Source organism: Monodon monoceros, unplaced genomic scaffold (genome assembly GCF_005190385.1).
Source record: "Monodon monoceros isolate NGI ecotype Baffin Bay Population unplaced genomic scaffold, NGI_Narwhal_1 Super_Scaffold_17, whole genome shotgun sequence".
In the NCBI taxonomy this organism is placed as follows: domain Eukaryota; kingdom Metazoa; phylum Chordata; class Mammalia; order Artiodactyla; family Monodontidae; genus Monodon; species Monodon monoceros.
The window spans coordinates 25,555,201-25,570,211 of record NW_021703773.1 but is presented as its reverse complement, the minus strand read 5'-3'; the positions used below and the strand labels follow the sequence as shown (position 1 = coordinate 25,570,211).

General features: G+C 37.3%; 1 protein-coding gene across 1 annotated transcript in view; it reads left to right on the top strand.

Annotated features, from left to right (window-relative positions):
* CSMD1 (CUB and Sushi multiple domains 1) overlaps window positions 1-15,011 on the top strand; it is a 1,429,265-nt gene that overhangs the window by 1,251,342 nt on the left and 162,912 nt on the right. Inside the window, exon 38 of the mRNA XM_029226263.1 lies at window positions 13,476-13,594. Coding sequence (XP_029082096.1) covers window positions 13,476-13,594 — 119 coding nt within the window. The remainder of the gene's footprint in view (window positions 1-13,475; window positions 13,595-15,011) is intronic.

Here is a 15,011-nt window from a genome sequence, read left to right as displayed (position 1 = left end):
GTGATTTTCTTTTCTGAGTGGTTGTTTTCGGACGCTGACAGCATTCTGAGGGTCATGGCATTACCTTCCATGTACTTAGAGGCAGTCATTTCTCTGTTCTAATTCTTTGTGTCCGTTTAAAATTTGGATTATAAAAAGTGTTGGTAGAATTAATCTTATTAAGGTGAACACTAAACAGCAGGAGGACTGTTGAAGTAAGTTTTCAAAAGATTATCTAATATTCTTAATCTATTAACATATTTTTGCATCAAGCTTAAAATGTGTATTGCCAGTCCACGTGTCTCTGAATTCAGACTTTTTGCTACAATATATATCCAGGTAATAATAGTAAAAACAACAACAAGCACACATTTATGCCTGGTCCTGCCCTAAATGTGTTACAGGTGCTTACTCATTTGTCCTCAAAAAACACCATTTTTGAGGTATGCTCAGATTTTAAAGGAGAAGGAACAGAACCTAGCATGTGTTCAGCCTGCCCAGGTCAGAGTCAGACTGCTAACGACTTACAGAATGAACACAGGTAGACATAGATGTGTTTCATCACAAATGTAGTTTACTGAGCACCTGTCCAAATATCCCAACTGTCCAATCAGAAAGAGCACACAGACTGCCCTTCTTTACAGGTGGTGACACCACCTGTCACTAGTAGCTGAATGGCATGTGGAAGATAAAGAAGCTTGGGAGTCAGTCTTGGAGATCCAGTTCTAGATCCAGCTCTGGCCCTAAAACCTGCACTGTATGGCAAGTCCACGCCTGCTTCCATCTGAGGAGTCTGAGTTTTCGCATATGGAGGTGAAGCCTAGGCCCTGTTAATTGTAACGGTCCATAATTCCAAACGAACACTGATAGGAACTTCTCAAACTAAAAACAAACACTATCTGAAGGGATGAGTTGTAAAATATTAATGTTAGCGAAAGTGATTCCCAGGAGGTCCGGTGTGGTATGTGTGATCTAAATTCTCTGTGATCTTATACGATCCAGCTAAAAGGTCAAAAGACCAGCATCTTTGAATGCTTCATACAAGCCTGTAGCCATCTAGCCAGCTTTTATATTATTGGACTTGACTAGAAATTTGAGTTAGGCAGCAGCAGGATACAAGCTTCACTCTTGCTCTGAGCTCCGAGCTGAAGAAAAAGAACCAAATGAAAACTTTAAATTTCTGGGAACTTTAAATTATAGATATGGGAACAATGATGATGTTGGTTTATATTGGAAAATACAAGATCTGACCTTGAGGTATATAGCATGGAACCTGCTCCTGGGGAACAATATGGCAGTAACTGTTCTTGGATTCAACATGAAACAATATATGCAGTCTTGCCTCAGTATCCGTGGGGCATTGGCTCCAGGAGCCCCCCCCACCCCGTCTCCCCTCATGGATACCAGAATCCACAGGTTCTCTGGTCCCTTAAATGAAATGCTGTCGCATTTACACCTAACCTATGCACATTCTCTCATATACTTTAAATCATCTCTGGATTACTTATAATAACTAATATGATGAAAACGCTACATAAATAGTTGTAAATAGAAAGGAAATACTATGTAAATTGTTGCCAACCTGCATCAAATTCAAGTTTTGCTTTTTGGAACTTTCTGGAATGTGTTTTTTCAAAAATTTTTGAACCATGGTTGGTTGAATCAACAGATTCAGAACCCATGGATACAGAGGCCAATTGTATATGTAAATATTTATAAACAAGTTTATTTCAGTGGAATTTGGTGGGAGGAGGACAAATAAGATTAAACACATGAGCCCTGTTGGAGTGTTTGTACTGATCCTATTTGTATCTTGTTGATTTTTTCCCTCTTTTCCTGACAGCTTTTGGTTTAATTGAATCTTTTTATTGCTCCAGTTTATCTCCACTATGGACTTAGTAGATAAACTCTTAAAAATGTTAATGGTCTCCCTAGACAAGTTTAAAATATGCATCTTTAATATAACACAGCTTACCTGCAATTAATATTATGTCACTTAATGGGTAGTGAAATTTACAAGCATATACTTCTAATTTCCTCTTTCCATCCTTTATTTTATTATTGTCTTACATATTATTTTTACATGTTATAAAGCCCACAAAACATTTTTACTGTTTTTGCTTTAGATATTGATCTTTCAGAGTGGATAAAAATAAGAAAACTAACTATTTTATATTTACCTGTTTTTAGCATCTTTGGAGCTCTTTATTTCTTTGGGTGAATCCAAGTTTCTGTCTAAAATTTTTCTGTCTGAAGAACTCCTTTTGACTCTTCTTCTAGTGCAGATCTGCAGACAAAGAATTCTCCCAGATTTTGTTTTTCTGAAAGTCATCATTTTACCTTCATTTTTGAAAGATATTTTGGCTGGGTGTAGAAATCTGGGTTGAAAGTTCTTTTCAGTATGTTAAAAATGCCACTTCATTGTCTTCTTATTTCATAGTTTGTGATGAAAAGTAAGCTGTATTTCTTATGGCTATGCATTTGTCCCTGTTCTCTGGCTTCCTTTAAGAATTTTTCTTTATTTTCATCAGGTAGACTATAGTATGTCTAGATGGATTTGTGTGTGTGTGTGTGTGCACACGCGCATGTGCTTGATATTCATCCTGTTCAGGGTAAACTTATATTCTTGGATCTAAGGTTTGATGTCTTTTATTATTTATGAAAAATTGTTGACCATTATCATTACAAATATTTCTTTTCCCCAATTCTCTTTTCCTGTTTCTTTTGGGACTCTAATTACATGTGTGTTAGGCCTGTTGATATTGTATCACAGTTCTTGTTCCTCAGTTCTGTTTTGTTCACACTTTCTCTTTGTGTTCCAGTTTATGTAGTTGCTATTAACCTTTGATTCTCTGAATCTTTCCTCAGCTGTGTTAAGTCTGCTAATGAGTCTATTGAAATAATTCTTCATCTCTGATATTGTGTTTTGCCCTTTGAATTTCCACTTCTTTCTTTCTTTTTGTTTTTGTTTTCTTTTTGCGGTATGTGGGCCTCTCACTGTTGTGGCCTCTCCCATTGCGGAGCACAGGCTCCGGATGCGCAGGCTCAGCGGCCATGGCTCACGGGCCCAGCCGCTCCGCGGCATGTGGGATCCTCCCAGACCGGGGCACGAACCCGTGTCCCCTGCATCGGCAGGTGGACTCTCAACCACTGCACCACCAGGGAAGCCCTCTATTTCTTTCTTATAATTATTGTCTCTCATCAGTAATTACTCCATCTCTTCATGCATGCTATCTTTTCCACTAGATCTTTTAACATATTTTTTATATTTAATATCCCTGTCTTATATTTCCACTATATGAGTATGCAGAGTCTGGTTACTTACTTCATCTCTAGGCAAAGGGTTGTTATTTCTTGAATATTTTATTAAAGGTGGACACCACGAGTAGAACCGTAGAGATTGTGGTTAATATTTGTACCTGGAATGGGCACCACTTTTGTTAGCCTGTTGAGTCAGGAGTTACACTGGATTTGAGTTCCGTTGTCACTATGGTTACTTTCAGAGCATCAAATTCCTCAGTGGTGAGCTGGCACTGCCAAGTGCCTAATTGGGGGCTTTTTCTCAGCATCGTTACTCCACTCTGAGCTGTCAGTCCTCCCTAAACACCTTTTCAAAAGAGGTGGCATCTCCCCCAGTAGTAGACGCTGTTGCTTGTCACTCGGTGTTAAGCTTACACTGGAGTCAGAGTTGCTCTGTGATTCTCTTCCAACCTAAGTCAAACCTTGAGAGTCTGCACAGAGTGGGGTGGGGTGTTCTCAGCATTCTTGCCCCCCTCCCAGGGTCGTCAGGGTCTACCTGTGGCTGGCCTTTGAGGAGCGTTTGCTGAGTGTTCCCTAGGGCTGGAAGACCATGGTCTTGGTGCTGATGTAGCGTCTTAAGCTCATACTGGCTTTCCTGCCACACCCCACATGTAGACTTTCTTTTTCCGTACACCTTTCTCCAAGCTGCAGTGCCCCTTTCCCTGTGCCCTGGAGGGAACAGGTTTTGCTGCTCGTCTCCCAGTGGCTTAACACTTTAGTTTCCTAAAAGTGAAAGGGTTCGGGAAGTGCGTCAGGTGTCATGCCCCTCTCCACAGAAACATTGATATTTGGTGGTGGTAAGGGAGAGGCTCACTCCAGGCTCCTACCATGCCCCCAGTATCTCTCTTAATTAGTCAATGGAGGCGTGTGGAAGGAAGGACAGACTCCCTTCTGTCTGGGGCCCCGAGCTACTGGAGAGCCATGCTCAGGTACTGGCCATTTGCTAAAACGTTAGCTGATGTGTCATTGCCTGTGTGTGAGTTGGTCCTTTCCTGTGATCTGTCGCAGTGACAGTTTGTGTGTCCTCCCTCTCCTTGAAGGCACTAATCCTTTGGAACTGATGTCACCTGGGTACCTGAAACCTCAGCTCCCTGATGAGTTCAAGAAAGGTTATGATTTTATAGTTCAGATTTTTCTCATTGTTAAAGTGAGAGTGAGGTTGTATTTTACAGATTTCTATATCCCAAGTAGAAGTGGAAGTCTTTTTATGGGTTTTAAAATTGCTCTAGTTCAAGGCTAGATGAATACTAAAATTATTTATTTAGATTAACCATAGAGAAACTTTTCTTGAATGTCAAGTTTTTAAACAAAATTATCTATCCAACTCTCTATAACTATCATCTATCTATCTAGTGCACGTAACTTTAAAGTAGTGACATAGGTTTCTTCATAACTGTGAACAAATTCAGAGATATTTACAGATAAATTATATAGAATTAAATGTAATATATATTTACATTACAAATACATTATTAGCAGAATAAACCCATCTAGTTGAGACAATCTTCCTTTAGAGGTTGCTTGAAATAGAAACTACTTATCTCGATTTTTACACATAGCAGTGCTTGTTTAATAGTCACACTTTACATTACTGAAAGCTTCTTTATTAAATTAGACTGGTACTGTGCCTGAGCTTACACATAGTTCTGTCTTGCTATGTTGGAAGATACTTAATTTCTGAGTCTGCAGGGAACCATGTAAGACCTCATCGAATGGCATCTATGCCAGATTAATGTCATAAACCCAATGAGTGTGTTTGACCTCAAATGAAAGCCTTCTACAATTATTCAAGCCTATTTAGTGCTGATATATGGCACTGAGTCCAAACAGCACCAACATAATTCTGTATATGAAAGTTTTTTTAATTTCACTGTCTTTCTCGAGACCTTTTTCCTCTCACACTCACTACTGGGAAACCCATTGGAGTTAACAAAGTATTTCTAGAGTCTATGAGATATGACATTTGACCCCTGGAAGGCAAGTGAAATAGAGAAGCTACTGTGCAGTGTGAATTTTAGATGTCCTACAAAGCAGAAAGTTAGCTTTCTACTCTAAACAGTAGCTCAGCAGAGGACATGGTCTGATGTGGAAGCCATTCTCCCATGTCTAATTCTCTGGCCCTTTGATACAGAACATTATACAGATGGGTCAGAGCCTGGAACATGTAAGCTATGGCCATGACAGCCTCGTGTAAGAGAGAGAAAGAGACAATAATTTTCGTTTTTTTATAAAAAGACAATAATATTGCAGTAACACATTTACAATATATTTATTCTGAAAAAGAGGAGTTTGAATTAGTGATTTGTAGTTATTATGAAAAAACAAAAATTTCAGAGAAAAGTAAAGATAGTAACTCTTTCATTGTTTGAAATGAATGCTTATCCTTTACAAGGTAGAGTCAAATGGAGATTTTTTTCACATTTTAGCATGCTTGCAAGTTCGGTGTATTAATTGTCGTTAGTTAAAATGATTATTATAAAATAAATATAAAGTATTCTACTATTATCAGACTTAAATTTTTTCTCAAATATTATTTGACCTAGAGCTGACTGTAATATAGTAGTCGTATTTCAAGTACAACAAGTTCAAAACTTATTATACATGATTAAGTCCTTCTCATATGTATTTAATTTGTAGTTATGTGTATAATGAAAAATAATATTATATAGCATTATATAGCATGAATTTTCTAAGATCTCACTCAAACGATAAATACTCAGATGAATAAAAAATAGATTAGAAAAACAGATAACATGTCCGTTCTTAAAGTATTTGGTGCAACTTAAAAATAAGTATACAACAAAGAAATTATTAAAATAAAGAAAAATTTAAAAGGCAGCTAAAGAGAAAGATATAAATATACTAGCCCCCTATATTAAAATAATTGGTATTGTTAGGCACTAAATTTAGCTTTAAATTTCTGGCAATAAAAGCAAAAAAAGGAAATAGAATTTATTTAATTATCTTAAAAAAAAAGAAAATGCAGTAATTAAAAGAGATAAGTTCCTTGCTTGTCTGTATTCTAAAAAGTACTTATAATTTAAAATTGAAGTTGTATTCAAAAAAGGTTTTCTAGAAAATTCAGAAGTGAACTTTATATGACAATCATGTGTCAGTTTTTGATATAATGGTGAGAACATAGTATAGTGAACTGCATTAATTCCTGCAGGGCTCTGAGCTGATGGTCAACAGAATATTATCACTATAAAGCTATGTTTATTATGGATGTGCTTTTAAAATACTTGCATTCTGTTTGTTTTCAGTGATCAAATAAGTACTACATTTCATTTCCTTTGTGGACTCATTTCAAAACAGGCACTCAGAAGGAAGTATGTAATGAGGATTAAAATTCTGGAAAATGCCTTAAGCTTTTGAAATGAAAAGTACTACACATTTTTAGTGAGATGTTATCATAGTTGAATACTGACAGCTTGAAATAGCCTTCTACATTTACAGTAATCCTTATAAATGCATGCAAATTATTAATGCATGTTTTAATGACACTTTAATACTATATTAATAATACTAATAAGGTTTCTCAACTTGAATGGCGGGCATGAGTAAAAATCACAGGAAATGAAAGGTTGGGTAAAATACCTCATATACCCCTGGGTGCATTTATGGAGATTTCATCTTGTGCATCCACGGAAGACAGCGCTGTACCTCCACCAGAGTGGGCATCCTGTAAACCGTGTCCATTCGGGGGTGTAATAAAGTTATCTTCTTGTATTTAACTCTATATCAATCATTTGTTAATCCGTAAAATTTATCTAAGTGCTTTTATTTCAAAGAATCTCCCGAGACCCTTTCAACTCCTGCCTCCTATTAAAATTGCTTTCATTAACATCAATTGATAATTCATGTCTTCCTCATTTCATACCAAGTTCTAATTGCACCAAGGACCATGGAAGAGTTTAAAGTCTTGTATATCTTGACTTCTACCTAACACCACAGAATGTTCCAGAGACCCTTCTGGTAATGTGAAGTCTCTCTTACAAGACTGTTCTGGGCATTCAGTAGTAACAGAACTTTGTTTGGTGGGTAACAAGAGAATCCCAGATTTATTTGGGGTTGAATGTAATACACACAAAAAACTGGTAACTGATTAAAACTTTTCTCCTAACAGTGATGTTTTGGCATTTTAACAAGTATTAAATTTAAGTGAAAGGTGCAATATAAACTACTTAATCCCTGGGTTCTTTAGTTGACTCTCTTCTAAAATAAAGGGATTGGAGTACAGTTTTCCTGTTGTCCTTTGATAGTCTTTGGAATTTCAGGCATTAATGGATTTGGGACGGGGAAGGGTGGAGTGTACAGAACTGACGCTTAATCCTAAACTCTTCGGACCATCACCTACTGTCCCTGCCACTGATTTAAGAGGTGGGTCCCAACCTTAACTCTGTATTTATCAGCTAGTCTCTGGTTGCTGCTTGAGAGGATCGTCAATCATTAAAGAAATTCTGCTGCTACTCACTCTGCCCATTACTCAGAGAGTTGCCCGCATGAAAAGGAGTTTGGTTTCAAATTATCAGTTGTCACTTGGTGCATCCACCCTTGTAACTCATTTGAGACTCATCTCCTCTTGGTGATGATTGCCCCCTCATTCCTGTCCCCCGAAACTAAATTGTGGATGTCGCTGCATTCATCCCCATTTATTGGAGCATCTGTTATATGCCTACTCTAGCCTCTAGCCTCCATAGACAGAGTCATGCTGAGACAACCATACATGGTCTCTGCTTATGCAGAATTTATATTCTAGTGGTGGGGGCATAATATATAAGGAAACACCATGATGGTTATAGATTGTTTTATGCACCTTGAAGCAAATAAGCAGTATTCTGAGGTGCAAAGTAACTGTGGTGCTCTGTTTTTCATTGACAATATTTATTGAAGGAAGGATGAAACAATGGACATTATTCAACCACAAAAAGACTTAAGGGAAATGCATTGTAGTCAAAGGAAACTATCAAGGGGCACCCCAGGTAGAAAGGCACCTATTGTACTCATGAAGCCGAAAAAAAAAAATTGCCTAGACTAGAGGGAGCCTTGTGGACAGTCAGAAGAGAGGCAGGAAGCAAAATTGAAAGAGTGAGCCAGAGAGAGAATGTTCCCCACCTTGTAGCCCAGGATTTTATCCTGAGAACAGTTGGAAGACATTGAACAGTTTCCATGAGGGAAGTAACGTCATCTGATTTATCCTTCAATCAGATCAGTTAGGTTGTTGAGTAGAGACCCACTTGGACAGTGACAAGAGAGGGGGTATCCTCATCAGATAAACAGATGTTGCAGTTGTCAACAGGCTCAGAGGAAGCTCAGTTCTGTGGCTCAGAGGAGGTGGGATGCAGGAGAAACAAGGATGTGAGATGCACATGGTAGGTAGAACTGACAGGTCTGCTGATGGATGCAGAGTGTGGACAAGGGTGAAGTAAGAAGGCCCATGGGTTTGGGTGTCCTTACTAATGATAGGTCTGTTCGGAATTGTCATTTCTTCATGATACTTGGTAGGTTGTATATTTCTTGGGATTTATCCATTTCTTCTAGGTTATCCATTTCATTGGTGTATAAGTGTTCATAGTTTTTTAAAATGCCTTTAATTTCTAAATTTAATTATTTGAGTCTTTTAAAACTTTTTTCTCAGTCTATCTAAGGGTTTGTTGATTTTGTTGATATTTTTAAAAAAATACTTTGGTCTTGTTGATGTTTTCCATTGTTTCATATTCTCTATTTTATTGACTTCTCCTCTAATCTTTATTATTTTCTTCCTTATGCTAACTTTTGGTTTAGTTTGTTCTTTTTCAAGTTCCTTGAGGTATAAAGTTAGGTTGTTTATTTGAGATCATTTTTCTTCTATAATGTAAGCATTAACAGCTATAAACTTCCCTTTTAATACTGCTTTTACTGCATCCTGTAAGTTTTTATATGTTGTGTTTTTGTTTTCATGTCTCCAGATATTTGCTAAATTCTCTTGTGATTTGTTCCTTGACCTATTGGTTGAGTTTAAGATTGAGTTCTTTAATTTCCATCTATTTGTGGATTTTCCTTTTTTCCCTCTGCTATTGATTTCTTGTTTCATTTTAAAGTGATTGATGAAAATACTTTGTGTGATTTCAGTTTTTTAAAATTTGTTTAGACGTGTTTTGTGGCCTATCTTGGAGAATGTTCCATGTACACCAGAGAAGAATATGTGTTCTGCTTTTTTGGGTGGAGTATTCTGTATATATCTCTTAGGTCTAAATGGGCTTTAGTGTTGTTCAAGTCTTCTGTCCCTTATCTTCTATCTGGCTGTTCTATCCATAACTGAAAGTGGCATATTGAAGGTTCACACTGTTCTTGTGTTTGTGTCTATTTCTCCCTTCAGGTCTGTCAGTGTTTGCTTCACTTACTTGGCAGTTCCAGTGTCAGGTGCATATATATTTATTATTGTTATATCTCCTTGGTGAATTGACCCTTTTATTATTATATATATATAATGTCCTTCTTTGTCTCTTGTGACAGTTTTTGTTTTAAAATCTATTCTAAGTATGGCCATCCCTGATGTCTTTAGGTTCCTTTTTGCATGAAATATCTTTTTCAATCCTTTCACTTTTAGACTACGTGTGTACTTAGATCTAAAATGAGTAAATGGTAGATAGCAAATGCCTGGAACTTTTTTTTAATCCATTCTGCCAATCTGTGTCTTTGTTTTCTGTGTGTCTTTTAGCATTTTTGTCTCTATTGTCCTCTTACTCCATTTTTTTTTTGTCTCATTGATTTTTTTGTAGTGACATAACTTCTCTTTGTATTAAATAGATGTTTTCGTTGTGGTTACAACTGCAATTACATAAAACGTCTTAAAGTTATAACAATCTGTTTTAAACTAAGAATAACTTCAATCACATTTAAAAATTCTACTGCCCCCCAAATTCATGGGATTGCTTCTCTTGACACTGGACACACAATCCCTATGCCTTAATGAGACCTTATGATCTATTAAATCGAAGGAATAGAATAGCATTTTTTATGTGGACTGAACCAGCCAACAGTTGACAGGTAAGAAAAAATACTTTTAGCTCCACATACACACTAAACTTCTTAGATAATGAATAAAAAAGTAGTTTCTTTTCTTTGGATACTTTTTCTTAATTAAAGGGGCTTTCTTTACAGCTACTCTTTGATGTCAAGAAGATGTGTGGACATTGTACAATGTTGTATAGAAGTCTGAGTGTACAGGATGACACACGTAGGTTTAGATCTTTGTGATCATGACATTTGACATTTACTTCATCTATTGTCATCCTCCCATCAGGTCTCCCTATGTGAAGTTGTGATTTCTTTCTTCACCTGTTTTCCAGCACATTGTCTGACCTTTAATACAATTTTTGGATTATGGGTTTACAGAGATTGTGAACAACACTTCTGTCTTAGGGTGTGCTTATGCAAAGGAATGGTTCTTTAATTGGTTACAATGAACAATATACTTGACAAATTTTTTCGTTTCAAAATGAAGGAGTAGCCGATATATTCCCTGTAGTGTTTATGATGACCTGTCATGTACCTAATGCTGATGTTTCTACATATCTGTCCTTCGACCTCTTTGCAGCTGCCAAATAATCCAACTCTATTGATCTCTCCATTTGGTCTGCTTTCCTCTTTCTTTGGTTATTATATTCATTATTGTTTTAAGCTGTCCAGCTAGAACAACATATTTGTTTTGAATTGTGAAGTTTGAAAACCATACACAATGCCAGTTGAAATGAGGACAGTGATAAGTTGAAAAACAAAATGTTCGAACTTATTTTAACTATATTTACAAAGGTCCTGCTTATCCTGCTCTAAATATTGGACAAAAAATGCATGTTTATCATGTGTTTCAAAATCATAAAGTATCTTTATCTTTTTAGAATTCTAAATTGTAGTTAGAAATTTTATGGCACAAGTGTTTTAAATGTATTTTTTTAGGGTCAAATAAAAAATAAATGATATACAGTAGGAGTTCATGCCAATCTGTGATGGGAAAAAAAAGGTGAAATTGAAATATAGTTGCAGTTTATTTTCTAAAGTTATAAAGGAGAGGGAGATAAATTAGATTTATATCAATAAAAAAAGTTAAAGGTGTAAGTGATGGTATTTGTCCATATTTAGCAATTTTATCATCTATGAAAAACCCCAAATGGCTTAAAATTCTGTACTAGGAATAAAAAATATCGTCACTTAACGCATATGGTGTTTTATAGTTTTTAGTGTATAGACATTTAAGGAAAATCAATTTCAGCTTATAAAAACATTATGCTACACCTCACACCTGCTCATCCCAGACAGAATCCATGTGTTTCATGGCTTGAAATTATCCTGTTTATATACAGTGGTGCCCATCCAGTGTAATTTCTATAGCATCATGTTCTCAGATGAACAATCTCACTGATGATGAGAAATAAAGACTCTTCTCTCTGTTTCATCTTCTCAGGTTCCAGGGTAAAGTGAGGCAAACTGGTGATTCTCAAACTTTAATGCATAAGAATCACCAGGGATGGTGTTAACAGGCAGATTCTGGTCCAATAGTTCTGAGATACCCAAAGTGTGCATCTCTTACAGGCTCCCACACTTACCATACTTTGAAAAGCAGGGCAGTGGAGGAAACTGACTGTTACCTCACCCAGGTGGGCAGGTGGGTCTGCACACCTGCACCTGGGAACCTCGGCCTGCCCATCTCACTTTGTTCTGCCTTGACCTTAATGTCAGACACCGGAGTCTACATTAAGGTTCTTGTGAGGATTAGAGCAACGTGATGCAGCCAGGAGAGCGACTGGCAAACAGTACTGTCTTTGTCCCTTGCTCCAAGGGACTGCCTGTCCCTTGATTTCTCCAAGTGCTGCCTGTCCAGACCCCAAGGCTGCCTCGTGAGTTGGCACCACGTGGAGTGACACCAGCTCCTGCTCTCAGAGGCATCCCATGCATGCTGTTGCCCATCTGGAAATTCTTAATAATTTCACCTCTGACCTCGAAGTCTGATGGGGACAGTGAAGCATGCACACGAACAGAGGAGATGTGCCAGCTGCAGTGGGTGCCCACAGGTGTGGACCCAGTCCTGAGGGCAGGGCAGGCAGCATGCGTCCTCATTGTGCACTGGGACCCACAATTGTGTGGCTGCATAGACCAGCCTTCATGTCCTGGAAGAACAATCTTCCCCTCCCCCAGCCCCGCCCCATTACTCAGAGTCCCAGTCAGTTAGTTAATCTGATTAGTTCCTTCATGTTAATGAAAAGAACGAGAACCAAAGTCTCAGTCCAAGAGCACGTGAAGGATTTTAAGCTGGTCTGCTCTGAAGAAGTCCTTCTCTCCCATTTCTCACCCTGGATAACTTATTAGTGCTTAGTAACTTGGGATGTTCATAGAAGATTCATAATCATAGAAGATTATTAGCAATCACCAAATCTTTAGCACAATTTCAAATACATTTCTGATTCTATAAAATACCACAGCTACATATTTTGTTTATTCATATGATAAGGGTTTATACAAATAAGTGTCAATGTTAAATGGTCCTTGGCATTCATTGATCTGATATTCTAAGCTGAATTCCAATATTATATGATGCGTTTTTTAAAATTTTGTTAGTGTCTTAACTAAAGGCAATTCCGTCTAGGAAAGTGCCTGATTACAGCTTTAGGGTCTGTAAATATTGGTCCTTTTTACCTAAAGAACAAACTGTTCATGAGAATTTTTTTGTTGTTGTCTTTAAATGAGAAAGAGAGAGAGATTGAATATAAAATATTTGTTCTCATATTATGTTTTTCCAGAAGGATAGAATTCCCGGATTCACACTTAAAATTTTTCAAAAAGACTGCTAAGTATGCTAGAAAAACAAAAAGCAAGAGAGCCATATCATGGGGATTTGCATATAATAGGAAACAGTTTCCTTAAAGACCTTTTATAATGTGTATGCATTGGAATTGGAGTGTTTTACACTAAATGTGGAAGTAACAAATTTTATTCTTTAAAGAAATTTCATTACACAGTGGAAATGAAATTAATTAATATTTAAGATTTAGCTCAAACTGATTGAAAGTTAATGTCTTCTTGGTAGACAAACAAGAGAGAGAGTTTTTGTTCATTTCTATAGGAGGAGAGCAATAGGAAAATGCTATTTCGCTATTCGAATGATAAGAATATTGTTCATTTTACATAGCTTGTAAGTGTTTTTCTTTACGTTTCCCCAGCCGTAGGTCTTGCTGCTTGCCAAGAGCCAGCCCTTCCCAGCAACAGCATCAAAACAGGAGACCGATACATGGTGAACGATGTGCTGTCCTTTCAGTGCGAGCCTGGGTACACACTGCAGGTATTTTATTTTTTTATTTGAGCTTTTGGTAGTAGAGGGGCTCAGCATGGTAATCCTCAGCCAGCTCACTTAAGACAACGCCCTAGATTTGTACCCAGAGACCTAATCTAGTTTCTCTCATTCAGTTTGTGAATCAAAGTAGTCATATTAAACCATGCATACAGGTAAATTTAATGATGATGCAGAAATAGCTTCTAAATGATAAAGTATCCTTTTAAGGTTGAGCATATTATTTTCATAATACTTTTATTTCAAAATGTATACTCTCCCAATAACTAGATAAAATTCTAAGGGACAAAGCATTGACACAGTCTCCTCAACAGTCCTCTCCTGGCAACCCGATAATTGGGTTGGCTCTGAGTCCCATGCTTGTCCTGCATTGCAGACTGTTCTTATGATTTAGTTCAGTAAATCTTCAAGTGCCTACTTGTGTGCCAGGTAAATATGGTGCTCCAATAATAGGGTTAAATGCTTTTCAAGAAATGTTAGGCAGAAGTTTTTATCGTCTTTTATTTTTTTTAATTAAATTTGTTTATGTAAAGTTTTAATAAACATTTTACAAACCAATGTATAGCAACATGAGTCATGTTTCTGTTATTTGTTTTCTGGGTTAGCCACAAATAAGCATACTCCCAGAACAGTTTATCTGTGTCCTCTAGCATAATCCACATATAATTCTCCCTACCAACAATGAATACTGAAATCTAAACATGTGTATTCCAAAGTCCAACAGACATATTTAAGCCTACTTAGGTTTCTACACTTCAGTTAATTCAGGTAATAGAGTACTTTTTGCTGTATGTTTATTACAACACTGAAGCTGAAGGTGTTTCAAGAACATTATTTTTAGTTGTATTCTGTAAGTGACTTAAATAAAACCTGGAGTGCTCATCAGAAAGAAGTTTCACAGATACAGCAGTGAAGTGACAGCATTGCGTATAGTCCCATTTCTGTGTGCTGGGGTAAATATCTTGCAGAACTGAGACCAGTTAGAGCAGCAGCAGCAAACGCTGGAAGCTGATGGCCTGCCCGCCAGGTGCTTCACGTGCAGAGCCTATGTTACTCTCAGTCAACCTCATGGTGTGGCACTGGGGGCGCATCTTTCCCTAATGGAGAAGGGGAGTGAGCCAGTGCCTGAGAGGAGGGGGTGGGCAGACGAGCTGGCACATCTGGAGGGACCACCTGCAGAAATCAGCCTGGGTCTTAAGTTTGAGAAAATATCAGTAAAACACCTAACACATTTCAGCAAACGAAAGCCAGTATAGCTATTATTATAAACAAACATCAGCATATAAAGCCACCTTCATCAAAACAACCTACAACCTGCGTTCATAGATCTTGGTGGGTATCACAGTAATTGCTTTGACTCTGCAAAAACATGGGCAGAGACTTGGAAAGCAGAACAGGAGTTACTGAA